At 37.5% G+C, this 21,796-nt stretch overlaps 1 protein-coding gene across 1 annotated transcript in view; it reads right to left on the bottom strand.

The window, feature by feature from the left end:
* Nucleotides 1-231: 231 nt before the first annotated feature.
* rims4 (regulating synaptic membrane exocytosis 4) overlaps nucleotides 232-21,796 on the bottom strand; it is a 36,975-nt gene continuing 15,410 nt past the window's right edge. The window contains exons 2-6 of the mRNA XM_005810639.2: nucleotides 14,089-14,233; nucleotides 7,037-7,149; nucleotides 5,333-5,434; nucleotides 4,072-4,211; nucleotides 232-2,092 (exon numbers count right to left, since the gene is read on the bottom strand). Of these exons, the coding sequence (XP_005810696.1) occupies nucleotides 1,874-2,092; nucleotides 4,072-4,211; nucleotides 5,333-5,434; nucleotides 7,037-7,149; nucleotides 14,089-14,233 (719 nt within the window). The 3' untranslated portion in view covers nucleotides 232-1,873. The remainder of the gene's footprint in view (nucleotides 2,093-4,071; nucleotides 4,212-5,332; nucleotides 5,435-7,036; nucleotides 7,150-14,088; nucleotides 14,234-21,796) is intronic.

Consider the following 21,796-nt stretch of genomic DNA (forward strand, 5'->3'; position numbering starts at 1 on the left):
ACTGAGGAAGAGGAAGAAGACACGTGCTGGTAGAAATTGGCACAACAGAAACTGTTATTCACCAAAGCTTAAAAAAGACTAGAGCACAGGAGTCAAACTCCAGTCCTGGAGGGTCGCTGTCCTGCAGGTTTTAGATGAGCCACAGGTACAAAACACTGGAACAAAATGGCTTCATTACCTCCTCCTGGTGTAGATCAGTTCTCCAGAGCCTTGCTAACGACCTAATTATTCTATTCAGGTGTGGTGCAGCAGAGGCACATCTAAAAGTTGCAGGACAGCGGCCCTCAAGGACTGGAGTTTGAGACCCTGGGACTAGAGGAATGTTAGAAATCTATCTAAAGAGCTGCTGCAGCTGCCAGGGTTCACAGGTAGCTGTTTGCTCTTCACAGCAACCAAGATTGAACTTTTCTTGTTTTTTTCCAGTGATAGCGGCCACTGCATTCAGTGTGATTTGCACGAGCAAAGTGAAAACGAACCAAAGCAGAGCAGTAATAATTAAAGAACAAACATTTGTTATTTTAGACCCAGAATACATCTAGCTGCTTCATGCCGGGTACATTTTGTTCCGTGTAAGGACTCAGCTAAATGTAAATGTGCTAATGTCATGCATTTAACATTAGCCACTTTATATTAAAATCATAATCCTGTAGAATAGACTGCATGCATAAAATTCCATTTAATTTAGGGGCTCTTGGCTGCAGGTTTCAGTTTTCGCACCAGGACAGAATCTGGAGGACGTTTATAATTCACAATTTACAAAAAATAAATCTTTGCCGCCTTGATTTTTGAAACCCTAGTTAGAATAAATTGACTTTGTCACTTTCTTATAATAAGCAAGGATGTATATTTCTCTTTGTAATCAACATAACATCAACTGAATAGACTGAAAAGCGCTTTAGATGTCATGTGAGTTCGTGACGGGTGAACACTAGCAGATTGCAAACAGTTTTTGGGGATTGAGAACAATTGAGCCCTGTAACGTAGGTCCACAGGTGAGCCAGCTAAATGCTATGATATGAGGCTCTAACAAACTGTGTGCACAGAAACCAGCAGCAGTCGTCATTCCTAACTTCAGGTTAAGATCCGGATCGTTCCAGAAACGACAACAGCTCTCAGCCATGTTGGGATCGCCCACATATCTCGTGGAGTTGATCATTCAACCAATGTGGAACGCACAGAAATAAACAAAAAACAGCTCATGTGGTTGGATCCAGTATTTCTTGGTATGTTGCAACAAATAAGTTAGACCTTAGTGTTTTTAGTCCTGTTGCATACACATCTATCGATAGCAACTGGTTTCTCAAACATTACGGTGGACTGAGAGATTTTATCAGGAGTCGTCCGTTCTCCAGTGAGGACGTAGAAAGACAACAAGCAGCCCTGGGAATGAGAGTTTGATGAAGGCTGCAGAGGAGGCGGGCAGCTGAAGCAAACGGAGCCGCCGAGTCCCAATAGGACGTGATCAATGTCAGCAGCCGAGCTCTGCTTTGAAGTATCCTCATTAAGGAGGGTTTGGTTTTTCCTTCCATCAAAGAGATCTGAAGGGAGAGAAATCTCCCTTAGAGTCTGAAGGATGGTCGGTTACGAGAATAAAAGAAATGCGGTTCCCAGGAGTCACAGGAAACAATCTGCTTCAAAACTATTATATATTTCAAATGAATGCAGGATAACCGGCTGGTTTGCGCAGTGATTTATCAGTTCTGATCGTTCCCCAGAGCGGACAGACTTGTGAATCTTAACTTGTTCCTGGTGCAGGTGAAGTGGTGACCAGCTGAGCCAGGAGCAGAGCTACAGGGTTTAAAAATGTTTCTTCAGGCTCAGTTTAACGGTCGAATCTGAGCAACAGGAAACTCCTCAGTTTCCTTCCTGAGTCTTAGGATCTCTCACAACATGGTCCAATGGTGCTCTCCAGAGACATCTGAGATGAGTGGCGGATGAGTGGCGCCATAGTCGGGTCCACCATGGAGGAGGTAGGGAACAACTTGTACCAGCCAATCACCATGGTGCTCAGGTCGAGCTCCTCCAATAGGATTCGAGCTACGCCCATGAAGCTTTTGCGGTCCATTCGTCCATAGTTTCCCCAAACAATGACCTGAAGGAGAGGTGAGAAACAAATGGGGATAAAAAGGCTGATTGTTATCAATCTGTTAACTTTTTGTTTTGTTTTACAAAGGTGTGACTAGCACAGCTGGAGACATCCAGCAGTGTTTTTGAAAAATTAGATCAACAAAAAGTCTTGGAATATTTCAGTTGTGTACAAGTGTTATTAGGGATGCACAATATATCGGCACCAACATCAGTATCAGTTCATATTTGTGATTTTTTAACATATTGGTCTGATAAATAATCCTGGAATGATGTGAACAAAAATATTTAGATTGATCTGTTTCTGCCTCTGGTTCTATGTGACGTATGTGGAGCTGGAAGTCAGCCAGTATTTTCCCATTTTAATTCAATGATCGTTTCAAAAGAAGCAAATTTCATTAGAAAAGTCTTGGATAGTTTCACATTGGACACATTTGGTTTTATTAGAGCTCTAAAGTATCACTGATAAATTAATCTTGTCACCACAAGGACGTTAACAAAACTGCAGGATGGGGCATCATGTCTCTTTCACAGTTATTAATGCTTAAATTCAGACTGAAACTTCATTTTTATTAAAACTGATGCACTTTAGACTAATAAATCCTTACAGATCATTATTTATGGTTCATGGAAATACATAGTAAATAAAGTGCATTTATCTTTTACTAATACTCTGGTTTTACTTTGCACTTTGAAACAAAACAAAAAGCTGCAGATCAGTAAAAGCAACAAGTCATTTCAAGTTGTGGACGAGATTTTGGAACCTAACTCACAACTTGGTGTCAAATTTAAATTCCAAACACAGTAGATACTGTAGATGTATGCAGGTGTGTAAGCACAATCCAGAGCATTTCTTTTTGTAATACTAGGCAGGCTGTTTATTTGTGCATTGGGTGTCCTCTGTCCCCTGACATCCTGATAACATCGGGGCTCAACTCAGACAGCCGCAGTTCTTCTCAGGCGGTGGACAAAATAATCAATATCCATCAGCGCATACGTCGCCTCATGTGGAGGTCCTGTGTCTCCCTGCATCACAGAATACCAAACGTCTGCGAATGATTTCCACTGAGACTCTGAGTCCAGGACTGTAAGAAATGATTCTCTTGTTCCTAACCGTTGGTTTCTATTCTCTTATTTCAACCACAGCAATTTTCTGCAGTTTAAGGAAAACACTTGTGGTAAAAAATGTTACATTTTTATCAAGTGTCTCAGTTCCTCCTGGAATTACTTTCAGTTAACAAATCTATGAGAAAACATTCTAAACTTTCAAAAAGGGCTCACTAAATGTAAAAATTACAGCACGCTTGTTTGTTACGCAATGTGTTTTATCCGAACTGACGAATCAAACTGGCTCTGTCACAGAGGCAATTAAAGCAGCTTTTTAAATGGATTTTCCGTGTAGTCTTAAGCAGCTCTGCGATTTGCTAAATTAGGAAATGACAAATTGAAAAGTGCTGCTGATTTCAGCGATTTTCATTATCAAGTGTGAATGAGTTTGATGAAACTCGGAGGACAGCAGCACAGACAGCAGATAATTAAGAGGGAGGCGTTTAGCGGCTAATTAGCCGGTGACAGGAGCAGAAGAGCAGCTGGAGGCAGAGCTGCAGGCCTCTCCACCAACACATCACTGGTTCCCTCGGCTTCTTACTGAGCAAGCCTGACACAAACACTCAGGGTGAAACCGTGTTCACGTGGGGCATGCACTGAGCTAGCATGAAGACATTATGAAACATGAAGTGGAGCATGGAAACACGAAAAAAAGAACATTACTAAAACGTAATGCCAAAGTCTGAAAAAAGGAATAATGCAGATAAAAAAATGCTGACAAAAGTATGAATCATGCATTTTAGATTTTGCTAAAATTGAAGAAAATAACATTGAACTCCAGTTCAGTTGTAAACAAGATTTGGTCATTGTCAGAGTTTCCATGTTTTCATTTAAGATATTTTGAATTCTCTGTTTTTGTTCCTCTCTGTTGGTTCTTACCTGCACCACTTTCCCCTGTGGGCTTTCAGAAAAGACCAGGACCTGATTGTAGAGAGGATCCAGAGACTTCCTCACTGCTTTGGTCTTCTTCTTGGCCACACAGACTCCGTTCTCCAGGAGGTAAACTTTGATGTACGCCGCTGGAATATAAGGAAAGAGAAATTTGAGCAACAAATTTTTCTCTTTTTTTTCAGGAGATAATTCACAGACCGACTTCTTGTTCGCCTTAAGGAAGTTCTGAAAAACATTTGGCAACTCAGAAAAGGGTAGAACAAACCCAGCTGTCTGTAGTTTGGGGGAAACTGTGGCATAAAATGAGTTACTCATAAATATCTTTTATTATTCTTCTGAATTATAAAGGGCATTTTTCAGCAGAAGAAAACAAATCAGGCTAATTCTGAGAAACTGTCAAAATGTTACAAAGATAAGACACACGAGGAATGCTACTAAAAAATATCATGTTATGTTTAAAAGCTGATGAGGCAAAATCTGTTGTAACATCATAAAATCAGAATTATGTTTGTTATTTTAAGTTGTGCAAACACTTTACTGTGAATACAAATAAAACTTTCCACTTGTTAAATAACTAAATTATAATGACAATAAACTATTCAAGGTTTAATGGATAGGAAAGTTGGAGATATGATTTATCAGTTGATTTGATTATTAAATAAATCAATGTTTAATCAAACATTAAACATGATGAAAAGACCAACAAAAAAATGATTTTTTTCATTTAAATTAAATTACTAATGCGTATTCCATTTAAAAATGTCCAGCCACTAAATACATTCTGATTTCATACTTTTTGTCTTTTGAAAAAGATTTAGTTCAACACAAATATTACAGCTTTCCTTGAAGCATAATGACAAGTAAACTAACTTTAAACATGACTCAAAGTGATCAGCAGCAGAAAGTTTTGAGCCCAAGCTGTAAAATCTCCTGGGTGAAAAACCTCTGTGAGTCATTCTGTTCCTGTTTTGTGCATTTAGCTTTCTCTGCTCTGTGTGCAAACTCCCAAAACTATGAAAAATAGTTTCCCCCTTTTAGCCTACCCTGCAGGCTGCTCTGTGTGCAGCTGCTGCTGTGTGCTGCCTTTTGATTTATTTGTGCACAATCGTCCTTGTCCTCAATATGGCAGAAATTAAAGTCAAGCATCTTGTTTATTGGAAACATCCTCAGTCCGGTGTGTGATGGCTCCCATGTAATCCTGGGAAAAGCAGCTTTTATTTGTTTGATCCAGTGGCCATGCTAACGTTACCTGGAGGTGCCTTTGAGCCTGGTTTCATGGTGAGTCCTCTCGCTTGAACAACTTCTACTTCCAGACCCCCGTTCCTCTCCGTCAGGCCGATTTCTACATCGCCTGCATGAATAATAACAGAAGTTCATTATTCGAAGGCGATGCTCAGAAGGTTAATACGTTTAAGATTTCATGACTCATCAAGCTAACGTAATGAAAGTGTTTGAGGCTCTGGAACAAACCTCCAGAAAACAGAGTTATTTTACATCAAGACTAAAAGTAGAGTTACTTTTGAACCATAATAAATGAACATTAACCAATAATGTCTGATGTGTATAATTTTAGTGATGACTCATCAAAATGTGATGTTTGTTCAGTTGTGTCTGTATAGTGTTTTCTTTATAAATGTGTGATTTTGTGTTTTTATTTGTAAAACACCTTGAAACGCCTTGCTTCCAAAATGTGCTATACAAATAAACTTGATTGATTGATTGATTTACTCATTAACTGATTAATTATTAGGGCTTGGAACCCGTTTATAACCGCTTGCAATTCAAACATTTGATTTGAATTTCTGACATGAAAGAAGAAAAATACAGAAACTTTAGCTGTTCTTCAATCAAACTTAACTTAATTTGGTTCTGTTAATGAAAGTTTCTTTACTTCCAATTCAACATTACAGCTGTTTTTGATTTGTGATAAAATTATCATTCCGTCCATAATGAATAATTGTGGCAAAACGGCTCAAAAGGACAAATATTTCTTTGTAAATGACTGAGCGCAGATCATCTCCCAGTTATTTTGAGTCCTCTGACATTATATAATGCTGAACTGGACAGAAGGTTGGGAGTGGAACCGGTCCAGTGAGTGTAACTGTTGTTGGTCCAAGGACGCCGTCTGACTGCCAGCGAGGAAGCTGACCCACTTACAGTAAAACACTGCTGCTGAGGACAGTCTGCGTGAAATGAACCCGCTGCAGACTACCAGCAAATAAATAACTATACTGCAGCTCAGATTTATGAGAGAACTCTGAGCCACAGCAAAATGATTTCAGCAACCACTAAATATGTTTTTATTAGAAAATAAGGCTTAGCTTTTTAATTTCCAGGAGATAAAGCCGTTTACCTTCAATTCATCCTGATGGCCTCACAGCACACAGCATTATTTCTGACTTCACGATTTATCACTTCTAATTCATTCCAAACTCCAAGCTGAGAGATTAAAAATACAGCAAACATAAAAAGTCTGCACACTCCCTGTTAAAATGCTATGTCTTTGTGATTCAAATAAAAATAAAACTCAGCATGCAAAATATCGGGTTAATTTTTGTCATGTGTAGTTTTGTCAAGGTAGATGAAGTCATGAAGAGTTTTAATGCAAAACCTTCAAGTTTCTGCTAGAAAACTAGAGATGAAGAAGGATTTCAGTTTTCAACACAGAATAATCTGAATTCTGAGCTAAATTTGACACAAATCACCTGAAATTGACTGAAATCGACTGGAGAGATCTGTGACACCATGTGGAAGATGTGGAGAACATTGGTGAGGCAAAGTGAGCAAATACAATCCAACATTTTTATTTGTTTATATCCACAAATATGCAGGATGTGTGACATCAAACAATCAAGTGATTTATCAGTCTAATTCTTCTCTTGACAGATTTCTTTCTGATGTGGAATAACATTTTTGAATCATGATTTGGAAAGTAGCATTGAAGTTTTCTCACCCATGGATGTCATTGCAAGCGTCTGTCTCCCAACAAACTGGGCCGGTCCCATCCCATCCAGGAAGTCACTGAACTGGGCGTCGGATGCAAGACACATCCCACTGTAGTTAAGACTGAGGGGAGAGCAGAAAGGACCGGGATTAAAACTTCATTCGGTGATTGTGGTTTAAGTAATAACAGAGAAGTGAAATAAAATGCAAAAAATGGGAACCAGAATGTTGGCAAAGACGTGGAAGAAGAAAAAAGATGCAAAAACTAGAGAACAAAGGTGAAATGAAAGAGTAAAAAAAAGAAATAACCATTTATCACACATGGTCCAACACAGATTAAACTCCAAAAACAAACTCAGACATTTGGTAGTCACTACATAAGTAGTGATGAACTTATGTGACCCTATTTTATCTGAGTATTCAGAAGAGTCAGATCAGAGTGCTTTGGTGGCAGACTGCCAGGACTATAAACGTGTGTGTGTGTGTGTGTGTGTGTGTGTGTGTGTGTGTGTGTGTGTGTGTGTGTGTGTGTGTGTGTGTGTGTGTGTGTGTGTGTGTGTGTGTGTTTGTGTGTGTGTGTGTGTGTGTGTGTGTGTGTGTGTGTGTGTGTGTGTGTGTGTGTGTGTGTGTGTGTGTGTGTGTGTGTTCTGTGGTCAGCAGACCACAGCAAATCTCTTGCTCATCTTTTATGTGAAGACTACAGAGTGTAGAAGTAGAACAAAGGAAAACACTGAAGCAAAACATCCAGCATGAAATGTTGAGTCAAGGACAGAATCTGGATTTTCTCTTCCTGTTTCTTAATCCATAAATGATGAAATGTAAAAAAAATAAATAAATAAATAAACGACATGCAGTGCAGTGACTGTAGTGTCGTCTCATTTCATAGATATTGTGTGTCATGGATGACAACTTGGAGCAGTAAATACAAAATACCAGTAAGGCAAATGTTAAAAAGCATAGCAACAAAAGCAAGTCATAAAATTTTAATCTATATTTCAGTTACTGCAGTGCCATTACATTACAGTTTAGACCAAAACTAATTAACATCAATAATAAACAGTTCCATAACCACAAAAAGCCACAGAAGAACAAGTTGAGGAAATGCTGAAAGATGTTTCATACAGGTAATACAAAATGCTCCATTAGCTCCAGATTTTTATTGTTTATGAATACGGTACTAAAGGTTATTGTGCACACATTCCTTAAGATATGGACTGAAACTCTGATAACTGTAAGCTTTTTGAAAATATTCATTGTGTTTCTGCAGCAGCTGTGCCAGAGTGGCATGTTTGTGGTTGTTTTTTTAACTGGTTTGCATTTTAGCTAAACTCCTTCAATGTATATTTACTGGAGACACACAATAGGCCGATCTCTGTGGAATATCATAATCCGACCCCATGCAGAGGCACCATTAATCAGAACTATGTCCAAAGATGTGGATCAGTTTTGCTCCTGTGAGTTTGTCATTGTGACAGCCAACTGGCCTTTTGACCAAATGCTCTCAGATGGAGAGAGATCAAACAGGAACAAACTTAATGTTCACCTTATTTATCTTCCTCTCACCTTGTCCCGTCTCATCAGTCTAATTTTTGTGGACCTCTGTTTATCTTTATAAATCTTCCTTTTATACCATGTTTTCCTCTATAACTATCCCTAAAGCAAATCTTTTACATTGAACACAAAATGGCAGCTAATAATCAGCCCAGAGGAATTTTATATGCACCTTTGAAACATCAAATCATTATGAATAGCTGTGATAATCACGAATCCTCTCGTCAGTGGGTTGTTATACAACCTTAACAGAATTTAATAGATCCATGATGCAGTTTAAAACTTGACATGTGCAGATTTGAAAAAGCTGAAATATCTTTTCTGGAGCCCTGAAAAAATGGTTTGGCTTGCAATAAGTCAGGCAGCACTGGTCAACTGGGAATTACAGGGTGATAAAATCCTGAGCTTCAGATTATTACGTGTGTGTGTGGAGCACATCTGGGGATTACGCTGCTGTTTCACACAATCTGGTGTTCAATGCAAAGCTCATGCTGTAAACAAACAGCAAACCCTAAAAACGGCCTTTCAGACCTTATGGGACTCACTGCTGCTGGTTGGTTCTTCAAGAGAGCGCAACTCAAAATGGACGACATTAACGAGACTTTCTCTGTTCTGGTCAGTTTACTACACTCTTTATTCTGATTTCCTTAATGTCAACCGACTTATTATTATTGTTCGTTTAGCTACAACTACAAATAAAGACATTTTAAAAAAGTATTTAAAAAATCCAGTTCAGTTTTTTTCTGTGTTATAATTCATTTTTTGGCCCCTTTTCTCCCAGCTGCACTCGGTGTGTAATCAACCACCTACATCTTGTCAGTAATCAAACTCCTCAGTATTTAAAAGTCTGGATTTTGGCAACTCCATTTCCAACTTTATTGCTCTTCCACTATGTGCAAAAACGCAATTTCACAATTGTGATGTTTCCATTAAATAAAAATGCGTTTACAATCCCATGTGAATAAGTTTGTTTATGAGATAAATCATTTAAAAACTTGCCGCGCTATCATCCTGTCGTCTTCTTCGTCTTTTGTCGGTAGTAACATCTGGTTGTTGATCACATGTGAAAAATAAAGTATTTCCACTGGAGTTTTGTGAATTACACTAATTTTGACATGGCAGAATAAACACCTTATCTTAGAACAAAAACTTTTGTAAAAAAACTTGAACCGGATTTATTTTTGTAATCACGATGAATGGAAATGCAGCTAGCGTTTGGTCTTGGATTCTTATCTTAATCAGTTTCTGGACCTGCTTTCCTGTGGTTTTCCTCCCTATAAATTAACTTCTTTATTCTTTATTAAAAATATTCCGTTTTCCTTCAGTCTGTTCTGAATTGGGTCGTTTGTCAACCAAAACATGAGAGGTTTCCAGACTTTTATTTTAAAATATTCTGGTGTATTAAAACGTTCATTATGCCATATTCTCTAATTATGTTCCTTTTGTTAGAGAAACAGGCCATCAGCATCATAGGTCCTCCACCATACCTAATCATGAGCTGCTTTTGTTTTGTAGGCCAGATCCGCCTGGAGCTCAGTCAGTTTCCACCTTTTAGTTTTAGCTTCATCGCCGCCATCAGCAGCACACACACTAAAATACCCCAATCATTAATCAATAAGCCCATAAATGTGATTGGATGGTGTTGGCTGACAAAGTGCTTATTCATTGCAGGATGTGTCCATGCACAGAGCTTTCCAATCAGCGCACTGAGCCAAACGTCTGACGGAAACAGCAGCGCCTTACTGCGGATGATTTAAACAATTCATCTTCATAACGCTGGCAGCATGCTCAGATATGAATCACTTATTTTATACATAAAGTTCTTTTTTATTACAGCTGGTACCTTTAGCTTTATTTTTAAAAGTTTTTTTTCTATTGAAAAATGACAATGGGATCAAAATCAACCTGTAGATTTTGCACAAATCGGTATTCACAAAAATGTAATTTAATTTCATCAGTCATAAGTTGTTCCTCAATGTTTTTCTAGCGTTTTGTTGGTTTGGAGTTTTATTTTACTTATTAATAAACTAAAAAACTTCTAAATTTTAAAAGGTTTTTATTAGGAAAGTATATAAATTTGTACAGTATTGAGTTACACAACTCCATTCTGTTGTTTGTGGGGTTTTTTATTCTTTTAAGTTTTACTGAACTTTCCTGTCCATTGGTCTGTATTTAATATTATCTTTGAGATGCTTCATCACTGAACCTGGATGGTCTCCCGTTGTGATTCTCTTTAGAGGTACTCGTTAACACCAGAAGGTGATGTTTACCATTCCTGCCACTCTTGTGCATAAAAGTGTTTTTCAGTATAAAGTGTTTTGAGTTTATTAAAATCATTTGTAAGGACCCAATCAGTGTCTGATTCCAAGGCACAACCCAAACTAAACTTATTTCTTTAGTCATCCATAAAGATTTCTGTTTAGGGGGGGAAAGTTATGACAATTCCAAGAGTCCCTGACCAACAGGGGGCCCTCCACAATTTTTAATTTTTTGTTCATAGAAATTTTTAAAAAATGGGGCCCTGTCAATTACAAAATTAATTCTATTGTGTTTTCTAAAATTATTTTTAGCAGTAAAAATGAAATGTTGCTCCCAGACCAAACAGCAGACATTTGTCCTGAACCTCCTGGATCTGCAGGAAATGATTCGTTCCTGCTTGGAGCTTAACGGTGACGATGTTCAGTAGCAGTCAGTAGAAAACAAGAACGACTGTGGCTGTTACTATGCTGCTAAGAAAAATAATAAAGTCAAGTTTTCAAAAAATAGAGAGACAAAAGGGTAAAAGTGTCAATTTGTAACCCAGATTTTCTCCGAGAGGTGGGTAGACTGTGTGAGATTATCAACCATTTAGCATAGTTAGCTTAGCTACAGACTGTTTGCCTCCATTTCACTAACATTTAATGAATTAAGGAAATAAATTACCCAGACATTCATATATTTAACTTGTCCCTGTATCTTTTACCACTTAACAACAGGTGAGTCAGTCAGTCAGCAGCTCTAGTCCCTCCTGACCCGTCCTCTCTCCTCTTCTAAAGAAATTAAAGCTGCAGAATGTAACTTTTATAAAAAATATTTTTTACATATGTTGTGACAATATGTATGAGAGATAATCTGAAAAATCTATTTCCTCTGCTTTCTCAAAGTGCTATCTAGAAACAACCAGTGGCAGGAGAGTTTTAGTGCTGTCAATCACAATCTCATGTGGTGCTGCTCATTCTTCCTGCCCCTGCAATGCTGCAGCTAGCATAGCCTAGTTAGCATAGCTACCAGTGACGACAGATAAATGCTTTTCCTGTAATATGTTGTTTCTCCACCATTAGCACATTTAGCAGTGAGTGAATGAAGTTGATTGACAGCACTAAGACCCTCCTCCTGGTTCTGATTGGTTGTTTTGGCCAGAATGCTGCATTACATTAGATAGCAATAATAGTTCAGGGACGAGGTGAAGGAGATTGATTGTTTTCACAGATTATCTCATAACAAACTGTCACAACATGGTGACAACTTTAACAAATATGGAAAAACATATTTTTTATTAAAGTTATATACTGCAGCTTGAAGAAAATGCAACTACACAGCATTTTTGAGAAGTCTGAATTGCTTCATGTACATTTTGCATGTTGCTTTTGACTGTTGCTTGTTGGGAGACATTTCAGTATCTAAAACTAATAGAAAAAACTTAAGCAACTTACTTGCAAATGTACGCGAACTGTTGGATGTGAAATTCATGAGCAGTAAATATTGTGTTAGTTATCAGTATTGGACCAAAGAAAGCAAGGCAGTTGCAAGCCTATAAAATTGTGATGCTTTTGATGGATCATATAGACTCAAAAAATTGTAACAGCAGCTGTGTGGGGAGGACGGGGGCAATTAAATTTTTTGTCATGGGACCCAAGATTTCTGGCAGCGCCCCTGGTCTGAATGCCTATGTGCCTCCAGAGGACGCGCTCGCATACAGCAGGCTGACAGAGAAGATGGTTAATAATAATCCACAGGCTGTGCTGGGTCACATTTCCTGACCTGACTGAGTTAGCTGTAAGTACCACCATCATGACCTGCTGCAGCACTAACAGTTTGCTCTGCCACTTTTCTGTGGGGTCAATTATAAAAATGTAAATAAATAAAAGTGAAGTGTGGCCATTCTTGCACATTTCTACATTTCTATCAACTTTTTTCAGTAATTTCTTAAAGGGAAAATGAAAGTATATTTTTTTATAAATCTCTATTTTTGTTCCTATCTCCATTTATAGATGATACTACATTACAGTAACAGTAACGTTCTGCTCCTTTAATAAAGCTCAGCGGTCATTTAGGATATGATATGAAGGGAGATTTTGCAAGATGACCATAAAAACTTGAATTTGAGGAATAGTTTACGCAGCTTGAGTCAAACAGGCTTAGATTGATTACTCAGATTTAGTTTTGCTCCTCTCTACGCCTCGGCTTTCTCCTTGTTGTTCTGTTTCAAATTGTTTGCATGATGTGAAATGACATTTTTCTAATTATGGTCAGTTTGATGTGGTATTTATACAAAACAATCATTCTGTTTTTCTCCACATCCAGACCTTTGATGAACAGAGGAACTTGGTGACGACGCTCCAAAATAAACACATTAGGATTTTCATATCATCACTGCATTTTTCTTTCATTGTGCAGCGCAAACTTAGCAATTTTATGCATCGCCTCTTCTGTAAATTTGTGTAAAGTAATGTGGATTCAGACCGACTTTCAGTCTCTCTACTGCTGCTTCCCAGCAGCCCATGTTTCTGTTGACACCCTGACGCTCACATCAGCCAGTCTGTCTGCCTCGTTATGTAACTGTTGAAACTGGAGCTGGTATCCAGGTTGGCAGAGCTCTGCATGTGTCCACGTGTTTGTATGTGTAGTAGTACTACTGTATGCTGTTATTACTCATCTTCCTCAGATGGATGATAGGAACCAACATACACAACACTTGGAAACCAGGTCTGACCTTTAAGAAACAAAATAATTCTCTAATTGTTTCTGTGAAGTTTGTGGTCACCCTGTGGTCACGGCTCCAAGAGGAAGCTGCAGCTTTTTTATTTATTTCAGGTGAACTCAAGAGATAAACTGCACTCCAGTTATCTTTATTGAAAAGTAAAATAAAATTTACATTTTATTAAAATGTAAATTTTATATTACTGCCAATATTTAGATTAGTCTGTAATCACGTTCTCTTGCAGAATAAACTCTGTAACTCAGCTCCTCCTTTAGATTCAAATCTAGACTTTAAACAATAAGGAGAATTACAGAGAAATTTTTTAAACCATGTTTTCCAAATATTGACTTTGATTTTTTGTTCTAATAGTTTGTTCTAACAAAATAGTTTCAGTACCAGATTTGACAAAGACGGAGAACTTTGTCAAAAACACTTAAATCTATTTGGAAATGTTAATATCTAGAATCAGCAGTTTTTAAAAAAAGGATTTTAAAAGACATTTAGTGTTGCAGCAGTTTTCCCTTCTGGCCAGGCAGCCTGTGGTTACTCACTTCCCCTCGGAGCCGTAGCTGTTCATGCTGTCCTCTATGGATTCGTGGCTGGCCTGGCGGACGGTCCGACTCGGCATCTCCACCGCCAAACCCGTCTCCGTGCTCCTCTGGATGGCTCCCTTCAACTTCCTGCCATCTGTGTCCACTGCAGGAAACCAGACACAGATGATCCTGAATTAACTTCACATTTAAACTCAGAGTTTGGGGATTGTAGGAGAAAACGCTGCATTCGCTGAAAAACACAAAATCTTACCTAGTATTTTGGTCTATTTTCTGGTGCAAGTAACTTTTCAGCAATATATAAGAGCTTGATTAGAGTCACTAATTTCTCAATATAGATGAAAAAGAACTTGTTCAGTCTGCAGATTATTTCACTTATAACGCTGGGAAAATATCTTGTCATAAGTTAAATAATCTGCTAGTGGAACTAAAACTTTCTCATCAGTACGAAGGAATTATTGACTTAAAACAAGCTCCAGCTAGTTTTGTTTCTCTTCAAATGAACTAAGATATTTGCAGTAGAAACTAGACCAAAATTATTTGCTAAGATTTTGTAGTTTTGCAGTGTTGAGGATTTATTTTCCTGCATCTGCTGTTCAGTTTCAGCTGTTTGTGTGTTTATTCTGCTGTGACCTGATCTGAAAGAAAGATGAGAAGTGACTCTAACAGGAGGGAGGACGAAGGGATTCAGTCCCTCTTTAGATCAGGAAAGTACATCTTGTTGCAAAGCAGAGCACAAAATCAATGAGCGGCTGATATTACTGGCCATTTCTCTGACCAAAAGGAAATTTCCAGATCAAAAGATTAAGAAGTTCTCAACATGATGGTAGCGTCTTTTTAGTAATAAAGGTGAGGAAACCCGACGTTAGGTTGGGTTTTAAAAAAATTCAAGAGACACCAAACAAATCTCAAAGAATGATTTAAGAAGTTTGAAGTCAACTTCACTCGGTGCTTCAGCGAAAATGAAGCGCCGAGTTAGGAAGTTACTTCTGCAATTATTAAAGAGTGACCTAGAATGGAGCTATTTCTATCACGTTCTTGTGGGACGGCACTTTAGTAGATTTGGGTTACTGCTTCAGCTCTCCGGCTGGTTCTGTATCATCAGTTAAACTCAGAGACCAGAGTTAGACAAACATTACTGGGTAAAGTCAGTTACATGAGTCTCAAAGAGTAACTTCCCTTTCTATTCTGTTAGATGACAGAAAAACACAGATTTTCATCAGAATGTCGTGATTTTCTGGGTTTTTATCTTTTCCAAATGCGATGTTCTTCCTGTTTGCCCTGGTGAATAACAGATACTGTGATTTATCCCACCAAAATTAAGCCCTGAACATTGATTTTTAATATTTATTAAGCTGTTGAACACAAACACATTCTGTGAATACTGATGAAGAAAGTCACTGACTAAGGCCTCTAATTTCAACTGCTGTAGCTGAAATTTAACAGTAGATTTATTTTTACATTAATAGGAAAGGAAAATAAATAAATTCAAGAAGCCCAGATGGTTTCTATTCACCGATGAATCAGACCTTCAGGATTTAAGGCCAGTTTGAAAAGATTTAGTCAGAGTTTGATAGTAACTAGTTACATTTACTCGAGTAAAAAATATACTTTTAGGAGTGTTTTCACTAACCTGTGCTTTTTACTTTTACTTGAGTAATTTTATTATAAAGTATCTCTACTCTTACTTGAGTAAGATTTCTGTATTTTCTACCCACTGAATGAAAAACAAACATGTTTTAAGGTTCACCACACACACCTGCAGTTTTTGTTAAAGTTTCCTAAATTTTGCACTGAAAAAAAATTATTTAAAAAAAATGTTTCTTGTGTTATTTCTTGTAACTTATATGAATTATTGTGATTTTTGTCCTTAAAATAGCAACATTTCCATTTAACTTTATATTTTTGTCTGTCTAATGATGTAATTTTTAAATATTAATTTGATCAGTTACTCAGTGACTCAGTAGATTTTTTACCAAGTAGACTTGAATAATTTCTTGGCTACGTTTTACTTTTATTTGAGTAAAAATATGTTGGAGCGTCGCTACTTTTTAGTAAATGTTTTTGGCTACCCTGGATTTTAACCCTGAGCATTGAGACTACGTTTACCAATGAATGGTTTAAACATCGGGCCACTTTATTCTCTCTCCATGTATTTCACTTCATTCAAACCTAAAACCTGCCGTCTGTGCAGACCTTCACTCACTCTTCTGACTGACTGCTAACTGCTCTGGGGCGGCTTGCAAAAGTATTTGTGCATATATTTTTAAAAAAATATTTTGTGACATTACAACCACAACACTTAATGTAATTTAATGGCATTTTTTTATACAAATTTGTGCAAGATTTTGAACAATAACATCCATGTTTCTCAAAGATTCTAACAAAGAAATCACCAAATTGTGGCAGGTGTTCGTCAACACTTTGTAGGCTCAGCTGGACGTCTGTTAAATTATGTCTCCACCAGCTTTTCACACCCACTGACATCATTTTTTGCCAACTACTCTTTGCAAAATTGTTCAGTCACATTTGTCACATGAATTTCATAAAGCAAAGTAGTGTGGTACAGTATAAGTCTTATTAGGGGTTGATAGCAGCAGCTTTTGAGCAACTGGTTCAGGATACTGATGGGACATTACCGCTGTTCACCTTAATCCAAATCAGCATCCGTTAGCAGAATCAGAGCGAAAGGCAATCTTACCAGGCAATCAGGATAAATGATTAGTGCTTAAAGGGTTGACAGGTTTCTTATCTGTAACATTTGTGGGCTGATTCTGTTTGTCTGCGACTCTAAATGAGACCCGCAAAGCTTTAACTACGCCGCTGTCCGCCTGCCAGCATTTTTATGCTTTTTTGTTGCAGAGCTACAGACTGGCTTTGCTCATACAGTCACAAAACATGTTTGTTAATTCAAGAAGTCACAAGTAATGAAGCTGAAAACACCATCTCTTCTCGCTTATAATAGAAAGCGAGAATCATAAACAATGAAAGGGAAGAATGTTTCATTTTCTTGTTGGACGATGAGGAATATTTGGGGAATATTGGGAATTTCTGGACTGGATGGGGATGGACATTGATCTTTTCTTTTCTCTTTTCTCTCTATAAACAAAAATAAAAATAACAAGCAATGAAGAAAAGATCTTTAGACATTATGTTGCTTATGCTTTAGATCAGTTTGTCAAACAGGCTGAGAACCATTAACTTATTTAATAAACACTCACGGACCACCTCACTTGAAATTACTCCACAATAAAACAGTATGCTAACATATATTACCTTAAATTAAAATGTTAGTCTGTTGTTTTCTTTGTTCATCAATGAACGCGTCTTTTGAGTTTCTTACAGATTCTGATGTCAGACACATGGAAATGACTAAATAAGTTGTTCTTTCCTACCAAGTGTTGTTGTGCTTATATTGGTCATTTAGAAGCACAATAAAAGAAAAATGGACTTGAGTTGCTTTGCCAGAAACAAAACTCCTCTTCTGCACCACTACATTTAAAATTATCCAGGAATTTCTATCAATAGTATTTATTTATTTTTATTTAATTAATTTAATATAATCATTTTTAATTGAATAAAAACATAACAATAGTTATGAACAGAGCATTATGAGCAAGCAAAGTCATAAAAAACAAAGAACAGTTCTGACCAACTGTGACTGACGGTATAGAGTCGTTCAAAGGAATCGAATCGTTCCTGAACGACGTCAAACTCTCAGCAGTGTAACTTCGCTTCCTTCCTGGCCTTGTTTTCTTTCCACCGGCATCATCGGTTTTTCTAGTGAGTGACCTGATTTAAAGACATTTATCCATCGTTATTTTAAAACACAATCCTTTGCTAAGCTAGCTGTGGCGTCGCACTTTAAGCTAACATCACTGCAAACATGCAGTACCCTGCGGACCACAAGGGGGCGCCCGCCGACCACAGTTTGAGAAAGGCTGCCTTAGATGCTTATTATTTTTGCTAGGACAGTTTATCATCATCATTATCTTTTGTAAAGTGGTTCAGCTGATGTTTACACTCATATTAAACAATTAGGCTGAAACAGAAGGATTTGCAGGCTTAAGGAGGCCAGATGTTGGCCAGTCTGCATCTGCTTGGAAAGCCAATCCACAGCACTTTCTGCCAGCTGTTGTGTTTTATTTGTCTCCAGATGTTCAGGGTCGTAAGTCTGGTGCAGTCTTATTACAGCGTAATGTTTTCTGTCCTCTTTGTCGCTCTGATTCCCCCAATCAGGTCAGTCCTGGGTTGTCCAAGCTCCCAGAATCTAGTAAAGGTTAAAAAGCGGTTGAGTCTCTGTGTATCTTTACAAGGCTGTAATTTCATAATTCCTTGTGTAATTCTCATCTAATGTGATTTTAGATTAATCACACTTTTTAAAAAGGTGAACACAATTTTCTCTAATACCCTAAATGTCAAATGTATTTACATATCAGCAAGCGGATTTCCACGAGTCTGATCCTCTCTGTGGCTGTAATAAAGGAAAGAAATTGAAACCGACTCCAATCTAAAACAGCCTCCTGCGTTTGCCGTGAATGTAGCTCACAGTGTGCAATGTGGAGCACCCGCTGTGATGTAGCACAAAAAAATGTCTGAAGGTGACGCACAAACGTTGTGGTGAAGAAGCACCGAGCTGGGACTCATTAGTTTGTCTCCCAGCAGAGACATTAATGAAAGCAGAACGGATACTGAAATAGCTGCTCTCCATTCATTCCACTTATCTGGCCAAATTCACTGACTGACAGGAAGACTGCGAGACAAGGTGTGACCTACCTCGTCTCGCAAGGTAGGTCACACATCGTGGCCTAAGTTGCTCAGACAGACTCTTCTACAGAGATAATCTTAGCGGTTTGGATGCTTTATTTAAAATATATCAACTAGCTTACATGAGGCCGTTTGGAAAGTTAAAAATTAACAGCAGTAAGAAAAAAACATATTTTCACCATGTTAGTCATTCATTTATAAATGCCATAGTTAAAACTAAATATTTAGTTAGAAGGCAAAATTTTAGCTCCAAATTAAATAACTAGCAAGCTAAATAATTAGCCTCAACCTGAATATTTAGTTAACATTCAGCTAATATGCAGATTTTCTAGCCAATAACCAGAAGTGGACAAATGAAAGCAGTGAACAATGCCAGCGCCTCCTCACCAGCCAGAGATTATTTATTAGCATCGTTGTTTGCCTCATGCATTTTTTATTTTGATAGTCCATCTCCAGTTATCAGCAAGTTAATTTGCATATTAGATAAAAAAGTAGCTTCAATTTAAATATTTATCTTGAAAATTAAATATTTTGCTTGTTAATATGTTTTGATGTATTATACTTGTTGACAAAGGATATCAACAAGTCAGTTAGCATATTAGCTAAGGATTTTGCTTCAACTTAAATATTTATCTTGCAAATTAAATATTTAGCCTAATAGCTAAATATTTGGTTCAAAGCCAACTGTTTAGGTTGCTAACTATTTAGCTTGAAGCTAACTATATTTAATATTATTATAGAATGGTCTATATTATTACAATGTTTTGTTTTTTTTAGTTTTGAGCAATATTCTACTTTTCCTTTCATTACACATGACAAATTCATCAGACAGGAAATTAAAAAGTACTGCTGCTGGATTATTATCGTGGCTAATTTATTACGTTTCTTTTACTTCTTCCTTCACATGGAGATGATGATCGCAGAGTGAGAACATATTCTGTGATTGTTTGGTTCGTATGATGAGGTCACCTGTCTCTCTCCCGGTCAGATGGGCTGTGATGGAGAGATTTTATCAATTATTATCATTAGAGATATGAAGCTGCCACTTTTTCTGAGAAACGCACCAGGAGGAGCAGGACTCCCCATTCTGATGGTGTTCACTTGACCCACATAAGCCATGTCTAAGTGTGTATGCGTGTGTGTGGGGGTGTGCATGTGTGTGTGTGTGATAAGCAGGATGCTTAAACTCCACTCAGTAAATGACCTGCTGCAGTATCCAGCTGTGTCACACTGACTCTGACTTCAGCCTCTTAGAGCAGGACCCAGATGGGATTCCCACCTTCTCCCTCTAAATATCAGAATCTCTCCCTGAAAATTACAAATCTCCTGTTTAACGGCTCATAAAGGATCCTGACTGTATTTGTCCGATGTGTAACTGAAAATGAAGACAAAGTTATTTATCTACCATTAGTTAAACAGGAGAGTCAGTTCATAATGATCATTTCAGACTCAGCAGTGATTCATGTTTCCTGTAATCAGATTTAGGAACGATGTCCCTCCAACTCAACCGCACAGAAACCAGGCAAGCAAAAGGATGACGATCACTCTCTGCTTTTTATGCACTCAAGCACAAATAAACTTATTCAGAATAAAATGCTGTACAGAAATAATGACTTAAATGGCTACAATCAGAAAAATAATAATTCTTACTATTATATTTTCAATGTTTTTAAAGAGCAGCATGTAGGAAAAAGCAGGAGGGGAGTTCAACTTGAAAGTTCAAAAAAGTTTGATTATTTTTAGCAAAAATGTAATCAATTATTCCTTTCTTTTCTCCAAACTAAACTCATTGACCTCTCTAAGGCTCATCATTTTTTTTATTGGCAGAGAATCAACGTTTTTCTAGGAAAGAATCAAATTTTTTATATCTCTAACTTTAATTTATTCGTTCACTTTGTCTTTTCTCCTGAGTTCTTTGACCGTTTCCAGCCTGAAGTAAAAGTTTAAGACTTCAAAACAACTTCATCAGAGATTTATTTTCCATAGAAATCATCACTTTAAATACCCAAAACCGGAGAGAATAGATGTTTGCATTTGTACAGAAGGACTTTAGCAAACCTTTTGCAGTAGATCCAGCAAAAGAAAAGGGGAAGAAAGACATTCAAGATTTCTTTTTGCTTGGATAAATTTCCTAAATTGGTCACATCAATGTGAGCAGATGAGTTTCTGTTGGTTCAGATTTGAATCTCTGCTGTTTGGAACTGAAAACCAACATCCATGTTTGCTGATTTGTCATCATTCAAACCCTTTTTTATCAAGTTTTGGTCTTCAGATAAGATTGTAATTCAATAAGACAGAAACCTTTTATTTGACCGATCTGCGTTTTGTGGTGTCTAGACGTCGTTGATAATTGACATTTGCTTCAATCAATTCATGACTCACATCTTAGTCACATGAAACTGTATCACCTCCATCTAGGACAGATCATTCTGCAGAAAAAAATAGATTTAAGCATGGATGTCCTGTTTTTGTTAGATTTTTTTTTTGTTTGTTTGTTTTGCTGTCATGAAGACATCGTACGCCATTTTTTAAAACGGTCTCCTCCACACCTGAGGCGGTGTTTACCTCCAAAGCTTTTTTACTTTGATGCTCCATGTGGTAAAAAGGGTAAAAAAACAAACTCTCCTCCTTTGGGCCACATTGAGAAAAAAAGCAGCAGATATATTTTAGGTTGGCCTAATTTATCACCCTGAGCTTAGGAAGAAGACACAGACATCTAAAGCTGCCTGAGGGAAGATTTGTTTGAGCTAAATTTACTTAACTGCCTCAATCTGTTAGTTCACATTATGACAAAGAAATCCAGACGTTCTTTGGTCTATTTTATATTTTTGCAGCAAGAAGACATGAAGTGTTTTAACAGTGGACATATCGTGTAAATGCAGGCAGTAGATTTGCTCTTCCACCGTCGGCTTATTCATTACAGAAAGAGAAAATCTGGCAG

The sequence above is a fragment of the Xiphophorus maculatus genome, chromosome 20 (assembly GCF_002775205.1).
Source record: "Xiphophorus maculatus strain JP 163 A chromosome 20, X_maculatus-5.0-male, whole genome shotgun sequence".
In the NCBI taxonomy this organism is placed as follows: domain Eukaryota; kingdom Metazoa; phylum Chordata; class Actinopteri; order Cyprinodontiformes; family Poeciliidae; genus Xiphophorus; species Xiphophorus maculatus.